We start from the raw sequence: 18416 nt of genomic DNA, 5'->3' as shown, positions 1-18416 counted from the left end.
TAAAATTAGAATAATTTTATGGTATAGAGGAATTGAGAAACCCCTTTGGGATTTCATAGAGTCAGTAATTTGGTGATTTATTTTATAAGTAACTACATTTTATTTAGTATGAAACTGAAAATTACAAAATTTATCAGCGTTTTTAGACAGAAGGTTAACTTTGTTTTATATTTTTAGAATAAAATGCTTGTTATTCTCGTGTCTCCTTTGTCCAGAACTATTAAGCCATATTTTCTCAGAGATGAAAGGAGGGCTGTTTGCTAATGTCTTCCATATTAAGTTTCAGTCTCTTGTTGGAGTTGAGCTTAGCAGTGAAGTTACAGTGACATTTGCAGGAACTGCCCCGAACGGTGCCAGGGGACCAGCCCTCTCTGTGTTCCCCTCATCGGTGGGCCTGTTGGAAGCTTGCAGGTTGCCTTACTGCCATGCTGGCCTTGCTGTCGGTGCCTTTGATATTGGCCTGCCTCGTCTGATAACCTGTGTCATTTCCTCTACATTACTTGACTTCCACTGCAGTTTCGGGAGGAATGTTTTCCAGGTTCATGCAGCAAGTAAGATAAAATGATTTGGTGGTCGTAACCACAGATACAGACTGAGAGATTGGCTTCTCATCTGTGGCCAATCTTAAAGGTGAATATTCTCAATGTGTCTCCTGTAGTGGTAACATCTACTGGTTTTGGAGGGTGGGCCTGTAAATTAATAGATTAAGAGCTCCCCACATGCACATTGTAACAGTTGTAGCGACCAGAAGCTGTCTCTTTAAATTGAATAGTGTGGATTATATTGAAAACATTGGGGGACTAATCGGGAAGGCACATGGTTATTTAAGCTTGATAAAAATCTATGTCAAATTTTCTATAATTTGTGTCGTTTTTTCATTTAGTGGATTGTTTGCTTTCTTACTACCCTGAATCTGTGTTTAAGATTAACTTAAAGCCTATGTAATACAGGGTGTAATATAACAGAAAATCTAATGAAAAGTAATTTATTTATTTTTATTTAAAGTAGAATTTTGACTCTACAAATGTCCACTAGGTGGCACCATGTGAGCTCTAAACCTCCAGACCGCCATTGTTCTAAACCTTCCTGTGTGAAGAGTGTTTATTATTTCCTCAGCTTGGAGACATTTTTTTCTCTTTTAAGTGCTGATTTACTCAACTTTATTTTATTAGCTACCCCTTATTAATTGAACTTGCCTCAGTGGGGGAGCTTAACATAAACAGGGAATAAGAACAGGTCATTTTTCTCAAAATAAACACAAATGAGAATTCCCGCGTGCACACACACGGAACGGGCGGTACACACTGTATCCAGGGGCTCCCGGAAACCCCAGGGCTGGTGAGGGTAATATTGGAAATTAAGTGTTTAGGGATCAGGTGGGGCAAATAACAAAACATTTGTGATATGTTGTAGGAATCAGGGTTTTAGGTGCAGGAATAATAAAAATGATATAAATGCCTTATATGACGAATAGAAAAAATTGGGGTTCGGGGGCCTAAGCCTGGTATCTAAGACATTGTAGGATTTAGTTTTTGGAGGGGAGACAGGCAGAACCCATGTGTGGCATAGTAAGCTCAGCGTGAGCTCCTGGCGCGCTCCTAACAGGTTTGAAGCCCCAGAGCCCGGAGAAGATTATGGGGAGCAGCGCGGTAAAAATTCAGTGGGTAAAACGGGAAGCCAAGCGGTAGATCCTTATTGTTAATGGTAACAGTTTTGATTGTAATTACGATCACTATGTTGTTTTTGGAATTTATTCTGTTTCTCACCCAATATACAGCAGACATTCTGATTCTCTTTTCATAACTGTTGAAGTGCGGGGCACAAACATATCCCAGGGATATTATTAAAAATGTGAAACATGGACTGGAGGTTTAGCTCAGTGGCACCATGCCTGCCTCACAAGCGCAAGATCCTGAGTTTGGTTCCCGATGTTAAAAAAAAAAAAAAAAAAGTGAAACATCAAAGGAGCAGCTCTTCATAGTGACAGTAGTCATTCCTGAGTGATGACCAGGGCATCAAGTAGAGGAGTCTTAAGTGGCCTTGAGCTTCACATTGAGGTATTCACTTCAGGTTGCATAAGGCCTGTTTCTCAACCCATCTGTGTACCCTCTACCTCGGGGAACCTTTGTTCTGCTGGCTAGATATCCTGCTTTGTGCATGAAGTATGAGTCACTGCTACTAGGACAAGTAGAAATTCCCTCTGGTCACGATGGCAATGTTTGAACCTCAGAGTTCACTGAAGGCTATCAGCTAATAGTAATGAGGCCATGGATTTATATATAGTCACTCCATGAGAGCCCACCTGTTGTTCTAAAGGAGACTGATCTCTTTTTACAGATGGTCTTCAAATACAGATTTCTGATAGCTTTTGGTATAAAGATTTTTTTTCTGTGGCAGCTCAACCTTTCCTCTGGGGCCTTTCAGCCACAGTGTCCTAGACAGATTCTGCTATACTGCCCTACTCCAAGCAGTTCAAAGCACGGAGGTGAGGGTAGGTAGGTGAACTGGGATGCTAAATAAACCCTTGTGTCTGTAGCAGCTTTCATACAAGTCACCTGGGGCCCTCTAATATCCCGAGACTAGAATCTCTATGATATGAACCTGGAGGCAGAGTGCTTTCATAGAACCTCTGACTTCTCCCTTGTATCACTTCCAAAAAAGCCTTAGGTGTTTGACTTGATGATGCTGGTGAAGGCTGTACCTTTTACTCTTGTGACGGCCTAGAGGGCCTCTAAGGATGCACTGACTTCAGGTTGGCTTAACTTTGGGCAGAGTCTCTGCCTCATGTCAGGTATCAGTCCTGCCCTGCCCGCCTCATCCACGGCATTCTGCCTTCTTACCTGAACTGAGAACCTGGGTCTTCTTTGTCTCTCAGCACTTCCTTTCTGGGTTTTAGTCTCTACCTCATGTAATATTTAAATGTTGTTTTGTATAAAACAAGTTGAATTATAGGACTGTGATTTCTAGGACCACTGTATTAAACAAGTATATTCAGGATAGAAGATAAATAAGTTAGGTCCTGAGTATTTATATATCTTCAGTAGGGCTCATTGTTGTAGTTGTGAAAGGAGTTTTAAAATGTGAGTTAGCTATGTGGCTCATGGTTTCAGAGGTTACAGTCCATGGTCAACTAGTTCTGGCTTGTGGTCCTGTAGTGAGACAAGAACATCATAGTGGGAGCAAGTGGCAGAGGAAATTGCTTACCTTATGGCAGCTAGGAAGTACAGAAAGAAGGGAAAAGTCCAAGGCCTCATGTCCCCTTCAATGGCAGGGCCCTAGTGACTTAATTTCTGTCCACCACCTCCCAGTAGCACCATGGGGTGGGACCAAGCCTTTAGCACATGGGCCTTTGGGGACATTTCATTTCCAGACATAGCAAGATGTCATCTTGAGGCTGTGGGTGTAGCTGTGCTCAGCATGCAGAGCCTAGCATGCTTGAAGCCCTGTGTTTGATCCCCAGCACCAAAAGAAAAAAAAAACAAACCTCCATAAGCAGTTTGGAGAATACTTCAGTGAAAAGGAATTGAGAAATTAAAATACGGGCAAAAAAGGTGTCAGCAAGAACTGGAAAATGATTAGTTGTGATATATGGCCAAGGAGATGTCTTTAGTAATGTTTATAACTTTATTCTCAAGCACATTTGTAGTTTTAGTCCTTGTAGCATTTCCTTTGATATTTTTCAGATATGGAGCTTAACGGCTTACTGCACACAAAGAATGTTCATATTACAGAGTCGCCTATAATTTCATCACAGAGGAAATTACTATTACTACTTAGCCTATACTTTTATCTTCTTTCCTCAATGTGTGTTTGTGTTTTAAATTAGAATTATGGTATACATACTATTGTGCATCGTGGGATTTTTATATGGTATGTCATGAATACCTTAGTATTAAGTATTTTCCATAGCATGATTTTTAATGGCTCTATAATATTTTTTCACAGGGAGGTACTGTACTTATCTATTGTTAGAAATTTATGTTATCTCAAAATATTCACTAAGTTTTTGATGGACATTCCTGTACATAAATCTTTTTGCATGTCTCTGATTGATTTTGGTATAAATGATGAATTCTAGGTTAGAGATAAAAGTAATGTTGTGTTTTTGACATACATTGCCAAATTGCCCTCCAAAAAGATTAATTAGAAGTCCTTTTTTTTCTTTTGTTTCTCCCAGTTTGGCAAAAATATGCTTCTTCCTAACCTGCTTGCATTTTGTTGTTATTGTTGTTTGCTTGCTTTTAAAGATTCTTCACTTAGAAATTAGGTAGAATTTGTGCCAGGGATTTAGCTTAGTGGTTCCGGTGCCTGCCTCACAAGCGCAAGGTCCCAAGTTCGATCTCCGGTACCCCCTCCCCCCCAAAAAAAGATTACCATTATGGGCCGGGAATTTAGCTTAGTGGTGCCACCACCTGCCTTGCAAGCGCAAGGTCCCGAGTTCGATCCCCGATACCAAAAAAAAAAAAATTAGGTAAAATTTGAAAAGGAAATGTTTTGTATAAAATATTTACTTACTTAATTTCACATTCTTTCTCCCTAGATGATTTGATGGTCATACTTTTCTCATATAATTTCATTTAATTATGATTCTCTTTGCTAATATAATAAGGTTGTAAAGGCAAGAGGAAGTATGGCTGTGTTCCTAAATTTTTGTAGTCAAAAGCCAAGAAACTGAGTACACTTCACCCTACCCTGTGCCCTTTGGTATTATTGTTCTTGTTAGAAAAGAAAATCAGGCACAGCGTGAAATGGAACAATGTGACAGATGGCGCGAAGGTTGTAGACACCGGAGAGCAGGCCATGGGTCTGTGACACAGCATTTCCTTTCCTTTGTGATTAGCTGTATAAACCTGAACTTTTTTCAACTAAATTGTTTGTTAATTTCAATATGGTGGATTATATGACCGTACCATTGTAAGAACCAAATTTGCATGGAAATACCTACAGTATTTAAAAAATCTCTTAGAAAGTTTCCATATTTCTCAGAATAGTGCATATGTAACTTTGGAGGTTGCTGTGTGGCCTATAGGCTGAAATGCAGATGGCTGATATGATTTTTCCCTAGGCCTGTGAATCCCAATCAAGGTTGTGGGGTTAATGAAAACTCTTGGTTTTTGGGAAGAGAATTAGTTCTTTATGGGGATTCTAAGGATTTGAAAAAAGTGAAAATAAGAATATATTGACAGGGTGCCAAAGTAGTGTCTAAAGCTGACTGGAAAATTGAGTTTAGCTGCCAATGACAGGTTTTGCCCAAAGTTGCTTTACTTGATATGAAGTAAGCAAGTTGGGTCTGTAACAGGTTGGCAAACCATGGCCCAGGGGCCAGACCTGGCAGCCACCTGTTTCTGTATGGGCTGTGAGCTCAGCGTGGGTTTCACATTTTTGTCAATGGTTACAAAATCTCCAAAGAATATTATACTATGATGTGAAAATGATACGGAATGGAAACTTCAGTGTCCATAAATTTTCTTATTGAAACGCAGCCGTGCTTGTTCATTTACATATTGTCTTATGGCCGCTTTTGTGCTTCTGCAGCAAAGTGAGTAGCTGTGATGGCACCATATGGCTGACAGAGCCTGGCGGATTCACACTCTGTCTCTGTATAGAAAAATGTTTGCTGATCCCTGATCTTAGAGTTGTAGAATCGTGTAGTCTGATCCACTGTCAGTTTTGAGTTAGTATTTAATCCCGAAGAAATCATTTTCTTTTCTGAGAAACGTGGCAGTTAATGGTCAGTGGTGACACAGATCTCACATGAGTAGTTGTTCCCCAACTATTTTTTTATGTAACTGGATTGTGAATCTTAGCTTATGCGACTGTGGGTCCTCCTGAGGTCTTTTCAGGGGGACCAGAAGGCAGAAACTATTTTGATAATGGTATTAGGGGATTCCATGCCTTCTCACCCCGTTGACTTTTGCAGCCATCATGCAAAAGTACTGGGGGTTAAACTGCTGTGCCTGTAGGTCAGGACAGTGACCCCAAAACTGCAGCAGTAGGCACTGCTGTGCTTTTAGCAAAATCAGTGCTAATTTCTCCTCAGAATGGCCTTTGCAAAGCAGTGAAGACTGTTACTTTTATTAAATCTCCTCCTTTGAGTGCATGTCTGTTTAATATTCTGTGTGATGAAATGAAAGTATACATAGAGCACTCTGCAAAGCTGAGCTACCACGGTTGTCTCATTTGGAGACAGTGGTTGCAGCCCCATGTTGAACAGCTGATGTTTTCAGGGGACCCCGTATTGCTCCAAATGGTTGGCACTATTGTCACTCAAACTTGGGTATTTGGCAATTTATTTTTCCTGAAAGTGACTGAAGTTAGTGGAACTTTAAGGAAAACAATTGATAGTATTTGTTGCCAGTGAGTTCTCAGCTCCACAGTAAGATTTTTGGATGACTTCTGCTACTTTGAGTTCAAAGCATTTTGAAGTAGTATTTTGCTACTTTGAGCTTTCCAATATTTAAAGAATTTTCTGATGAGATTTGTAGTATTTTGAACAAATGTGATTTTTTTTTTGGATATTGTAATAATGAAATGGGGTGTCAACGTTTGTCAGACCTGTGTAACTCAGGGAACCTATGTTTTCAGAATGATCCATGTGTTACAGACTAAAGACTCAAGCTGGGTAATAGATCCATTCAGTGTACAAGACAGGCCACTGGATTCAACAGTCACAGAAATAGAAATTTCATTAATAGGATTTTAGATTCCATATTATAGCTAGTTTCCTCGTGGAGTAGTTTTGATGTAGTATTAAAGAAGAATAACCAGTTACCTGAAAAGGCTATATATCCATGTGACATTTGCTCCATATCTTTTGACCAAAATAACGTATGACACATGTTATGCAGTCGGATATGAGGATCCAGTCATACTCTGTTAAGCCAAACATTAGCGTGATTTGCAGAAATGTGAAAGAGTGCTACTTCTCTCAAATTATTTTTTGTTTTGGCAAGTATATTTTTCATAAAATTTATGCTAATATGTAATGATCCTTAATGTTTTACTTAGTCTCACTTTCTTAAATCAATATAATGTTGGTAAATATTTACAGATATAATTGACATACACAAAAGCTATTTGGGGTCCTAAATCATTTTTAGGAATGTAAAGAGAGATCCTGAAACCACAGTTTGCCATCTGTTGTTGAAGACTGTGTTTATTCTCCATGAAGACAGTTTTATGAAATGGGAGAAGTAATTTTCACTGTGAAATAGTTCTGTAACCCTACTATTCATTTTCTGTCTGAAAATTAAAGAGTAAGTGTAGTCCAGAGTTCTCTCCAGAAGCCTGTGGAAGACTGAAACAGAAATTTCTAAAAATTCAATCCTTGAAAAAAATTAAATAGCATACATTTTCCAGATACAGATGGTTAACTGAAGGCTCACCTCTAGGGATGCATTACTTAGATATTATTTGTTACATAATTGTCATAAATAGTTACAATTTCATGATAGTGTATTATGCTTTATATGCATTAACTCTTCCTCATTTAAAGCCTTGCATAATAAGTAAATTATTAAGGAATTACTACTGTTGGCCACACTGTGTTAGGAGCTGGGATTTAAGTACTTTCTTTGGTCTTACTCCAAAGCTTTTGTTCTTTTCCCTGTACCATAATGCTATTTACAGCAGCTGTGTGCACAGGAATTATTTTCTGTAAACAGTTTGCAAGATCTTGTGGTAAAGGCTCTTTTTTTTCCTTTCTTTCTTTTGTTCTTTTTTGGTGCCAGGGATTGAACTCGGGTCCTTGCGCCTGCACAGCAGGTGGCCAAACCACTGAGCTAAATCCTCGGCCCCTCTTTTTTTGTTTTTTTGAGGCAGGGTCTCACTATGTAGTTCAGGGTGGCCTTGAACTCCCAGTGATCCTTCTGTCCCAGCCTTCCAAGTGCCTAGATCATAGGCCTGTGCCACCACGCCTGGTTTAAAGGCTTTTTGACACCAATACTAGAGAGAGACTTGTCTTCAGTTTTAGTTTGGGGATTAAGGCAAGAAGATTATCTTCCAGCATTACAAAGAGACAATGTAAAAGTGAATGAGCTAAACCAAAACAAATTGGTGGACACTGACTCCATGAGTAAATTATTGCCTCCCTGACTGAATTGGGTAGTGTGAAAAATGAACAGCGTGATTTGTGTTCTTTTGGCTGATGCTGAATTAATGTTTACTGTTGTGATCCTACTTCTAGGCTTCTCCAGTGACAGTGATCTGATATCCCTTACTGTTGATGTGGATTCTCTTGCTGAGTTAGATGATGGAATGGCTTCCAATCGAAATTCTCCCATTAGAACTTTGGGTCTCAGTCTTTCTTCGGAGTCTTCAGCACCAGGGGCTGTTGCTTCTGACAGCGAACAGAGCAAAACAGAAGAACGGGAAAGTCGTAGCCTCTTTCCTGGCAGTTTAAAACCTAAACTTGGCAAGAGAGATTATTTGGAGAAAGCAGGAGAATTAATAAAACTGGCCTTGAGAAAGGAAGAGGAAGACGACTATGAAGCTGCTTCTGATTTTTATAGGAAGGGAGTTGACTTACTCCTAGAAGGTGTTCAAGGTACAGTTTACCTACATTAGTTTGTTGTGATATGTTCTTATGTTGGTATCTGCAAAAAACTATGAATATGTAACTTTATCTTATCTTTATAATCCCATATTGAAACAAGATTGAAAATGAGAAATTACTAAATCTTAAATGACAGCATCAAAGGTATTGAACTCAATACCTTGATCAGTTGATCTGCAAAAATGGGATTCTTTTAAAAAGTCAACAAGTCTTCAAGTCTTCTGTAGGAATAAGTAATTATCTATCCTTCCTGACATGACTGCATTGTTCATGAGGAGTATTTACAGAGAATTCTAGTGTTTTTGCTCTCAACAGCTGAAAGAAAATGAGACGGGCTTTTTAAACTAAGAGTATAAAAAGTTCCTGTGTTTGTGTACCACTGTGTTCTTTGTTAGTTGCAGTAAATTCTCATCCAATAATTTAGGTGATATGGAACATGTAGAGCTAAATGTAACTCAGAGTCAGTAAGTAGAACTTTTCTTTTTTTCCAAAGCACCATCGTTTTGGTTTTTGCGTTTTCCTTATAGAATGAAGCATGCTGCAGTTAGTTATGTGACTTTCTGGGACACATTAAGCAGAGGTGGATGTGACTTTCTTCCAGTGATTTTATTTCCAGAAAAACTGTCATTTTCATTGTTGTTCTGTGGTCTTTGGTTTGTCATTGTCATTCCGGTGCCTCTCCCTGTGCCTTTCAGCCTGTATTCAACCTTCTACTTTATTCTTCCTAAGCACAAACTTAATTCTTAAAATGTGGCATAAGGATGCATACCAGGCTGTGCAATAGGGAGTGTGTGTTTGTGTGTGTGTATGTGTGCGTGTGCGTGCATGTGCATGTGCGCACGCCCTGGTTCCTAACAGCTTCTTAGCTAGATCAAGTCTCTTATTTCTAGCTTTCTCACCTGTGTTCATAGCTATCTACTCTGCAGTGTAAGTCAGTCAGCTTCTGGAATTTCCTATCAGTTACTGCTTGTCCGTGTATTTTCTAGCTTCTAAAATTTTCCTGCTATTGTCTTCTCCCTCAAGTCGCTTTATTCTTGTGGGTTTGTTTTTTTTTTCCTTAAACGCATTCTTTGCTCCCAGATAATTAGAGTTTCAGGTGGGGTGCAGCTAAACAAGTATGTTCAATTTTGCTATTTTTAACTGGAAATTCAGGTTTTTAAATTGCTATCTATGTACTGATATTTCAGTGGGTCTGAGGAATAAAAAGCTTTGAATGCTTTGTGGGGAATTTTGTTGTTATTTGTTTTTTTGGTTAGTAATTATTGTCTTACTGAAGTTACTGATACAATCATTTGGAAATAACAAGCAATTTCAAATAATTGATTGTAATATTTACTTCCTATTAAATTTTTTTTTTTTTGGTACTGGGGATCGAACTCGGATCCTTGCGCTTGTACCACTGAGCTAAATCCCTGGCAACTTCGTATTAAATTTTATATAATTTTAGCTATTAATTATAAGGTTTCTAATTGGGAAACCAATACTGAAGTTACTTGTTTTCCTGGTTTTGATATTAATTTTGTTTTTGAAATGGCTCCATCGTCTGTTGCGGTGTTTGCTTGCTAGTGGAGCATTCTGGTCTTAAAGTTCTACTCATTTTTATTCTTTGCCTTAACTCTCATCTTGGCCTGGGAATTTAAAATGGGGAGAAATTGCAAAAAATCTGCTCAGATCCCCTCTTTGCAGATAATTATATGCTAAAATTTCACCGGTGTTTAATTGACATAGGTAAAACACATCGGTATGACATCTTTGTCTTAAAGTTACTTGCATTTAATCTTAGAACACTTTATAATGTTACCACTTGATGGCAGCAGACAAATAAAAATCTCGGCTTCACAATGAAAATTATAGATGCATATCAGCAAAAAACAATAAAAACCTTCATTTAGTTCTTTTACTGATTATTTTTGGTGATTATTTTTCCACTGGTACTTGATACTGAGCCCACTAGACTCCTGTCTTAAGGAACGTTCATCACTTAAACATGTTCTCCTACTTAACGCACGCCTGTCCTTCTGAAACCGCAGTGCCCATTCCTGTTCTCGGTTAGGTTTTTTTCTTTGGTACCGGGGATCGAACTCCGGTCCTTGAGCTTGCGCAGTAGGTGGCGAAATCACTGAGCTAAATCCCCGGCCCTGGGTTAGCTTTTGTTAATGTGCCATCAAATCCAGAAGGATACTAATTGATTATTGTTTTTAGTTTTTAAAAATTTTAAAAAATATTTTAATTTTTTCCCCATTCCTAGCCCTCCCTTCACCCCCTCCACCCTTCCCTATTTACAAAGACTTCATTTCCATTTTTTCCATTTCTCATCATTTTTCCTTTCCCTTCTTTCCTTTCCCCTGCCCCTCCCACTACCCCTACCCCTTTGGACCTTTTCTTCCGATTTTGCATTATTGATTATTCATTCTAATCATTGGTACATTTTAGGTATACAATATAATGACATTCATCATTGGAAATTTGCACCTTTACATAGTCTCTCTTGGGTCTTACTTTTCACCCTTGCCCAGCCCTCCCTTCAACCCCTCCATTCCTATTTACAAAGATTTTGTTCCTATTTTTCCATTTTCTCATATTAATTCCATTCCCTTCTATCCTTTCCCCTACCCCTCCCACTTCCCCTTCCCCTTTGCCCCTTTTCTTCCTAGTTCACATTATCTATTATACATTTTAGTCCTTATTTACACTTTCAGTTTCTCACACCAGAGAAACTATTCGGTATTTACACATGTGTGTCCTGTTTATTTCACTTAAGAGTATCGCCTCAATGTGCATCCATTTAGCTATAAATGTCTCTTAATTTCTCATTCTTTATGGCTGAGTAGTACTCCGTTTTATAAAAACACCACATTTTCTTTATCCAGTTTCCAGCTGATGGGCACTTGGGCTGTTTCCAAGCTTTAGCTATCACAAACTGGGCTGCTATGAACATGGGCGCACATATATCACTGTGGTATGATTCTTTTAATTCTTTGGGGAAGATCCCCAACAGTGGAATAGCTGGGTCAAATGGGACTTCCAGTCCTAGTTCTTTGAGATATCTCCATACAGATTTCCATAGTGGTTGCACCAGCCTACGCTCCCACCAGCAGTGGAACAGGATTCCTCTTTCCCCACAGCCCTGCCAGCATTTGTTACTGGTTGATTTCATGATAGCAGCCATTCTTTCTGGGGTGAGGTGTTTTTAGTTTTTTTTATTGTGTATTCATAATGTGGTCAGTTTCATTCAGACCTGTGTGAACCAGAATCATAAAATTCTAATATTTTTCTTTCTGGCTTTTAAAAAACTCATCTGCCATCTTCAGACTTTTCATTTTTTGACAACATATAAAGGGAGCTCTGTTTCAGTCCCGATGGTTATACGCTTGCCTGTGCGTGACATGTGATGTTGGAGCAGTGTTTCCAGTCGGGATTCCGTTTAAGAGTATCCCAGTCATCACCTAATAGACACGCGGCACTGTCCTCTGTAATTTGGAGGAGAATTGGGGGCTCTAGCTTGTGAGCTTGATTTGACAGTTATGCTCAGTAAAGATTATTCCTCAGGGGAAAGTTGATTCCAGTGTGACAAAACTGTTGCTGAAACATCATTAAAATCAATAATAAATAGAAATCATTTTAATTTAACTCTCTTAACAGTTGTTCCTGTGACCTGGAGTTGGGTTGGCATTCTTTATAGTAAATAATTATTTCTGGATGTCTGATAATCTAGAGACAATAATCTTTTGGAGCTAAGTTGGAATGCTTTATACAGAGATTGTCATGGGTTGGAAACTTGTGTTATTTTATGGCCAAACTATTCCTGCTAAAGGAGCTTATCTGATTGTTAGTAGGTCTGTAAAGGTAGCTCGATGTTTTCTGACTTCCTTGGTGTTTGTGTAGCTGAGCCTCAATGCAAAGCGCAATAGCAGCAGTTCCCTGTGTCCTCCTGTTCAGAAAAGCACGTCCTGGTAGGAGTAACTCTGAGTTCTCTTTTTGAACTTGACACTTCACTTCTTCCCTTAGTCTAGACATAGTTCTTGAAATGAAAGTGTTGTCTACTCTTCTGAATTCTCAAGTCTTTGTGGATTTAAGAGAGAAGATCTAAAGGTCAAGGTTGAAGAAATCAACTTGAACTTTTGAAGAGAATGTTATAGCACTTATCTTTTTATGCCCATCTTGTTTATATATTACTGGAAATAGCTGATAGGATTAATCTTTACACGGTGGTCTTATTGGAATAGTTTAGTAATGTAGAGTGGCAAATGGATTACATAAAGGTAGAGAAATGGTTAAATAACAGTGACTTTGTATCTGTCACATGCCTGTCACTGCACAAAATGTTTTTCTTACATCATTTTGAATCTTCAGAATAACCCTCTAAGAGGTCAGCTATGGCTGGTCATACTGGGCTTCGTCTAAGGATACCAAAATTTAGAGGGTGCAAACATTTAATATAGTGATTTTAAGAGCTTGGCACCTACTTAGCAAGAATAATTATTTAAAACAGTAAGCTACCAGATGGTGAGCATTGTTAGTCACATCCATCTGTGGGCTACATTATGAATTACAGAATTGATTTGAGAGCTGGTTTTGTATAGTTTGTTCCAGGTGCCAAAATCACTGGTTTGTGGTATTTGTAATGTAGATATTGCTATCCCCATTTTACAGATGGAGGAAACTAAGACTTACATAAATAAAGTGATTTCTTGACAAAGCCAGTAAGAGTAAAGCCAAGATTTTAATCTTGGTCTTTTCCAAATCCAAATCTTGTCTTTCTTCCACTATCCCATGTCATTTCTCACACATTCCCCCTCTTACTAGATTAGCTTTTTAAAATGGAGAAGCAGCAGATTTCCATTATCAGATGTTGAGAACTTTATTTTGAATGTTCATTCTTTTTCCATCTCCCATTTGTTTCTGATAATCATTTATCACTTGTTCACCACGTGCTTATTACTCATATGTAACAAGCACTGTGATAGGGAATATAAAATGGCTTTCCTTGTGAAAATGTAAAAAATATTGAAGCCCTTCAAAATGAGTTATTTTTGCCAACTCTAGCATGATAAGATGCTCCTTCATTATGTAGTGTTATCTTGTTGAAAATATTGGGTAGATTTGCTGCTTTAGCCAAACCCATTGCTTTCCGTTGTGCTTGTTGCTTGTGCCATGATTTTGTAATCCTCTCTGCTTCTCTCCTCTACTTCTGTACCCTTTCCCTTCTCCTCCTCTCTTACCCTCTCCCCTCTCCTTTTACTTGATTGAAATCTCCAGCACATTATGAATTAAGTTTAGAATGAAAAGACCTCTTGGAGATTGTTGGTATCTAATTTTTTTCAAAGTTTTGTTGATATTTTTGACCAGTGAAACTGTTTCTTTTTTTTATTATTTTGTTGTTGTTGTTTTGTTGTTGTTCTTACAGTGAGACTATTTCTAATGTTAATAGTCTGCTTAGAGATGCAAACCATCTTCTACCGTCTTCAATTTGATAAATGGTACGATGAGCAATACCAAGCTACTTTTCATAGTTTACCCCAGGATGTCCAGGCATCTTTCAAAAACTGTGGCCTTGTGTGTTCAGGTACTGCATCAGTGACTCTTGTTGGGTCTCGACTCTTCCTTTGATGAGACCACAAACCCACATGTACTTCTTGGTTTCTCTGGAGTCACTTAGATTGGCTCCAAATCGAAGGGTTCTTTCAGATGGAGGAAACTATGACTTGTATAAACTAAGTGATTTGCTTAAGAACACAGCCAGTAAGGAGTTCAGCCATTCTCTGAAGGGTTGGCTCTAGAACGTGTCTAGGGTCTATAGATGTTACTAGTCTCTGCGTATTCAGTATATACTTGGGTGCTGTAAAAAGCAGCTGGGATCATTGATTTATTGCTTTGAATGAGAGTTACATGAATATGTGGAAACCTAAAGGGTACCCTAGTTTGCTTTGGAATGGATAGATATATGAAAAAGATAGATTTCTGTCTTGGTTTGGTAAAGGGAAGCAAGTCATATAACATCTTATTGTTAAATTTCAGATATGAAAATGTATAACTTTAAATTTTGAGTTACCTACAGTGTTTGTTAACTCAGTATTATGAAAGTATATTCTGGTTCTAAGGTATTGTCTAGTTTAGTGCAAAGTGCAGTACAGTGCAAGGTTAGCAAAATCTCAAGCTATATTTTTATTAGGCAATGGTGATATGACCTTCTTGCTTTTTAATGCATTGAGTCCTAGCTTTTTATTTTTATTTTTTTTTCCAGTACGGGGGATCGAACTCAGGACTAGTGAGGCAGGCGCAGTGCCACTGAGCTAAATTCATGGTCCTTAGCTTTTTAAAATTTATGAACCTCTCTGAGAATTTTTTCTTCTTTTTCAATATTATTTTGACTATAATTCAGGGCTCTTTGCAATTTTTATCTAAATTTGAGAATTAGCCTTTCTGTAAAGATTTTAAAAAAAGGCAGTTGGAATTTTGATCAGAATTGCATTAAATCTGTACAAGTTTTAAGTCTTCCAATCTGTAAATATAGGATTTCTTTCTCTTTGTATCGATCTTTGATTTCTTTTAGCAACGTTTGGCAGTTTTCAATGTATGAGTCTTTTTCCTCCTGGGTTAAATTTACTTCTAGGTATTCTGTTGAATGCTATTGTACTACACTTGATCTTAGCCAAAAGGCAGAGAAGTGATGTTGAATGCTATTGTGAATTGAATTTAAACAAATGTTTTCTTTTCAGCTTGTTCATTCTTGTTGTGTGTATAGATTCACCTGGGTTTTATGTGGTAATCTTTACCTACTATCTTGTTGAATCTGCGTATTACCTCTAGCTATTTTTTATTGTGGGTTCTTTGGGATTTCTTTTTTTTTTTGTTACTAAGGATCGAACTCAGGACCTTGCACTTGCGAGGCAGGCGTGGTGCCACTGAGCTAAATCCCCGGCCCTGGTTCTTTGGGATTTCTGTATATGGGATTATGTTATGAAGATAGTTTTATTTCTTCCTTTTCAATTTGAAAGCCTTTTATTTCTTTTTCTTGCTTAATGCCCTGGCTAGAACATACAGTGGAGAATATTGAGAAGACAGGCATTCTTCTTCTTTTTTTTTTTTTGGTACCAGGGATTGAACTCAGGTCCTTGTGCTTGCGTAGTAGCAAGTGGCGAAACCACTGAGCTAAATCCCCAGCCCAAGACAGGCATTCTTGTCTTGTTCCTGATGGTAGGAGCAAAGCTTTTAATCTTTTATCATTGTATGTAATGCTAATTACTGATTTTTGTAGATGTCCTTGGTCATGTTGAGGATGTTCTTTTGTATTTCTAGGTTATGGATGTTTTCATATGAAAGGGTGTTGGATTTTATGAAGTGCTTTTTTCTGTATCAGTTGAAATGATCAACTTTTTCCTTTCCCCTGTGTGTATGTACCATATTGATTTTCTTATGTTGGACCACTCTTGTATCCCTAGGATAAGTCCCATTTGCCAAAGAGATTCGTATCCTAAATTTGAACTGAGTTGTAATCTATATTTTGTCATTGTAATATTGGTGGAAAAGAAGGCTTTTGAAGGCTGAAGCTCCTATCCATCTTAATCTGGAGATGAGATCTTTCTAAAGTAAAGCATTATTAAAAAATTCAGAATGTATCCATTATGAAAATTTTCTTCAGCCTTTCCTGTTTTAAAATAGAATCTGTATTCTTTACTGCAAATCAATAAATTGCCCTTGTTGAGAATTTCTCGGATCTTAACTGTTTAGTACAAAGCATGTAAAAGCAGTAAAATTGAGTTTTCAAAAGAAGTGTGAAGTGATTTAAATATGCCACTTACTCTTCCATCTTTCCGTTCCCACCAGCATTGTGGTTTTTCCTTTCTTAGTTGATCCAACAGGAGAAAGCAATTACTAACGCAGTGAACTCAGAAGGAACTATCTCGTGGGTTCAGAGAGAACACTTTAGCTTCTCTGTTCCCAATGATCCCAAATGAAAGGGCTGCCTTTCAAGTTACCCTGTACTCAGGTCAGTCCTTCTTTCAGGTTTTGTGTTAGACTAGACTCTTTCAGTTGTAGGTAACAAAAACCTAAGCAACTCAAAGAAGCCCAGACAGAAAAGATGTTTTAGCTCACAAAAATGAGTGGTTCACTGGTTACATATTGCTGGATTCAGGTGTTCAGGAAATGTCACCTGGTCTTGGATTTCCTGTTTCCCATCTTTCTACACACTCAGTACTTGCCATCTTCTTTCTCTGAGTTGATCTTCAGGATCCAGAGGAAGAGGGTATTTTTCCCCGTAACTGCAATAAATATCCTGGGTCGGATGGGCTCGGCATGGGTCATGTGCTTCCACCGCTGTCTTCCAACCTGGTTGTCATAGTTATTTGGTCATCTGGGGGAAGGTGGACAGAGCTGTCCCCGATGAACCATGTGAACTGAACAGTATAACTATAGTATGTGAGAGGAGTGGACTTGAACGAGGAAGAAAAAAAAAGGATCAAAATGTCACCCTTATCCTTCCTGACTCAACAGTGTCATTTATTAATCCTCTCCCTCATCTTTAAAAAACAAAAGGTTGCGTTGGTTGTTTGTAAGTTTTCTCTTGTATGTTTCTCAGACTATAATCCTCTAGACATCAGGCATTATATCTATTTTTTTCAAACTTTCAAATTGAAGTATAATTATATGTACAGAAAAGTAGATACAACAAGTACAAGTAGGGGCGGGGATTTTGCTCAGTGGTTCTACTGCCTGCCCTTCGCAAGCACAAGGACCTGAGTTCGATCCCTGGTACCAAAAAAAAATAAAACAAAAAACCCAGAAAATAAGTACAACAAGTATAGGCTGAATATATTTTCACACACGGGTAACTCCCATGGAACCCGTTCCTGGATCAAGAGGTAGAATTTTATCAGCATCCTAGATGCTTCCTTATCTCCATTTCCAGTTCCTACTTCTTCAAGGGAAGTTGCTATCCTGGTGGCTTAACAGTATGGAGTGGGTGAGGCCTACTTTTTAATCTTTGTATTCTTTTCTTGTGGGGCAGTGTTCCCCTCGACAGCGTCCTTTCTGTTGGTTTGGGTCTCTTCTGTGCAGTGTCTTTTAGGGATGTGACAGGGAGAGAGGCAGGTATCTTGTTTCTTGTAGGGTCTGTATCTTTCTGTCATGCCATTCTTTTCTTTACTCTTTCTCTGCCACATCTTCCCATTGCCCAATGACTGATTCTTCCCCAGGAAAGAAGCTTTACTGAGCCTCTGATTTTTGGTTCCGCTCACTTTCAAGCCCTTCTTCATGATGGTGCTTTGAATTACCAAGTCCCTGTCTGTTCAGTTTTAGCATTTAGTTGAACTTTTTTGGGGGGCGGTTTTCTCCTGTGCTTTGGTTTCTCCTGTGCTCCTCTGTACTTTACTTTTCAAGGAATCACTTAAGTTTCTCCTCCCTGATCTCCACATCCACAGGGATGAGCTATGGGGGCCTGGGAGCTCTGTTGTCATTTGGTTTCTTTCCCTGTTTACAGGGAATCTGATGTCATGGTTCTTTGTTTCCTGATAACACTGAAAATGTGGGTCATGTGTGGCTTTATTTGCACTCTTGATTTTTTTGTGTTTTGAGAAGTCATGTGGGGAGATTTGAGTTTGTCCTCCAGGCCTAAGAAACCACATGGACTGTTTTCTGAATGTTCAAAAACTTTATTCAATTGTAATGTTATTTTATTCTTTGTATACATCATGAGATTTGACTGCTAATCTTTATGCATGGTTTTATATATGTGTTATTAAAATTTTCAAATTACTTATGTTTGCTGAATTTAAATTATGAACATTACCTTTATCTCATAATTTACCTTGACAGAAAATAGGGTCATTCTTCTAAATAGTCACAGAGCAATTATTACACT

At 38.3% G+C, this 18416-nt stretch overlaps 1 protein-coding gene across 13 annotated transcripts in view; it reads left to right on the top strand.

The window, feature by feature from the left end:
* Window positions 1–18416, top strand: part of Rps6kc1 (ribosomal protein S6 kinase C1) — a 176162-nt gene that overhangs the window by 60525 nt on the left and 97221 nt on the right. For 9 of the 13 annotated variants that reach the window (XR_015444471.1, XR_015444469.1, XR_015444470.1 and 6 more), the window contains one exon: window positions 8186–8545. The exons of 3 other annotated variants lie outside the window; for them this stretch is intronic. Coding sequence is in view for 3 of the 10 variants with exons in the window: in XM_004853554.4 (XP_004853611.1) it covers window positions 8186–8545 (360 nt within the window). In the remaining 7 variants the exon portion in view is untranslated. Of the gene's footprint in view, window positions 1–521; window positions 631–8185; window positions 8546–18416 lie in introns of those variants that run through there. One more of the 13 variants, XR_015444476.1, reaches the window with a different exon arrangement.

Source organism: Heterocephalus glaber, unplaced genomic scaffold, assembly GCF_053883595.1.
Source record: "Heterocephalus glaber isolate CG9 unplaced genomic scaffold, H.glaber_assembly_v1.0 deba00001600, whole genome shotgun sequence".
Taxonomy (NCBI): Eukaryota; Metazoa; Chordata; class Mammalia; order Rodentia; family Bathyergidae; genus Heterocephalus; species Heterocephalus glaber.
The sequence above is the reverse complement of the archived record's forward strand: the minus strand, read 5'-3'. Positions and strand labels throughout refer to the sequence as shown.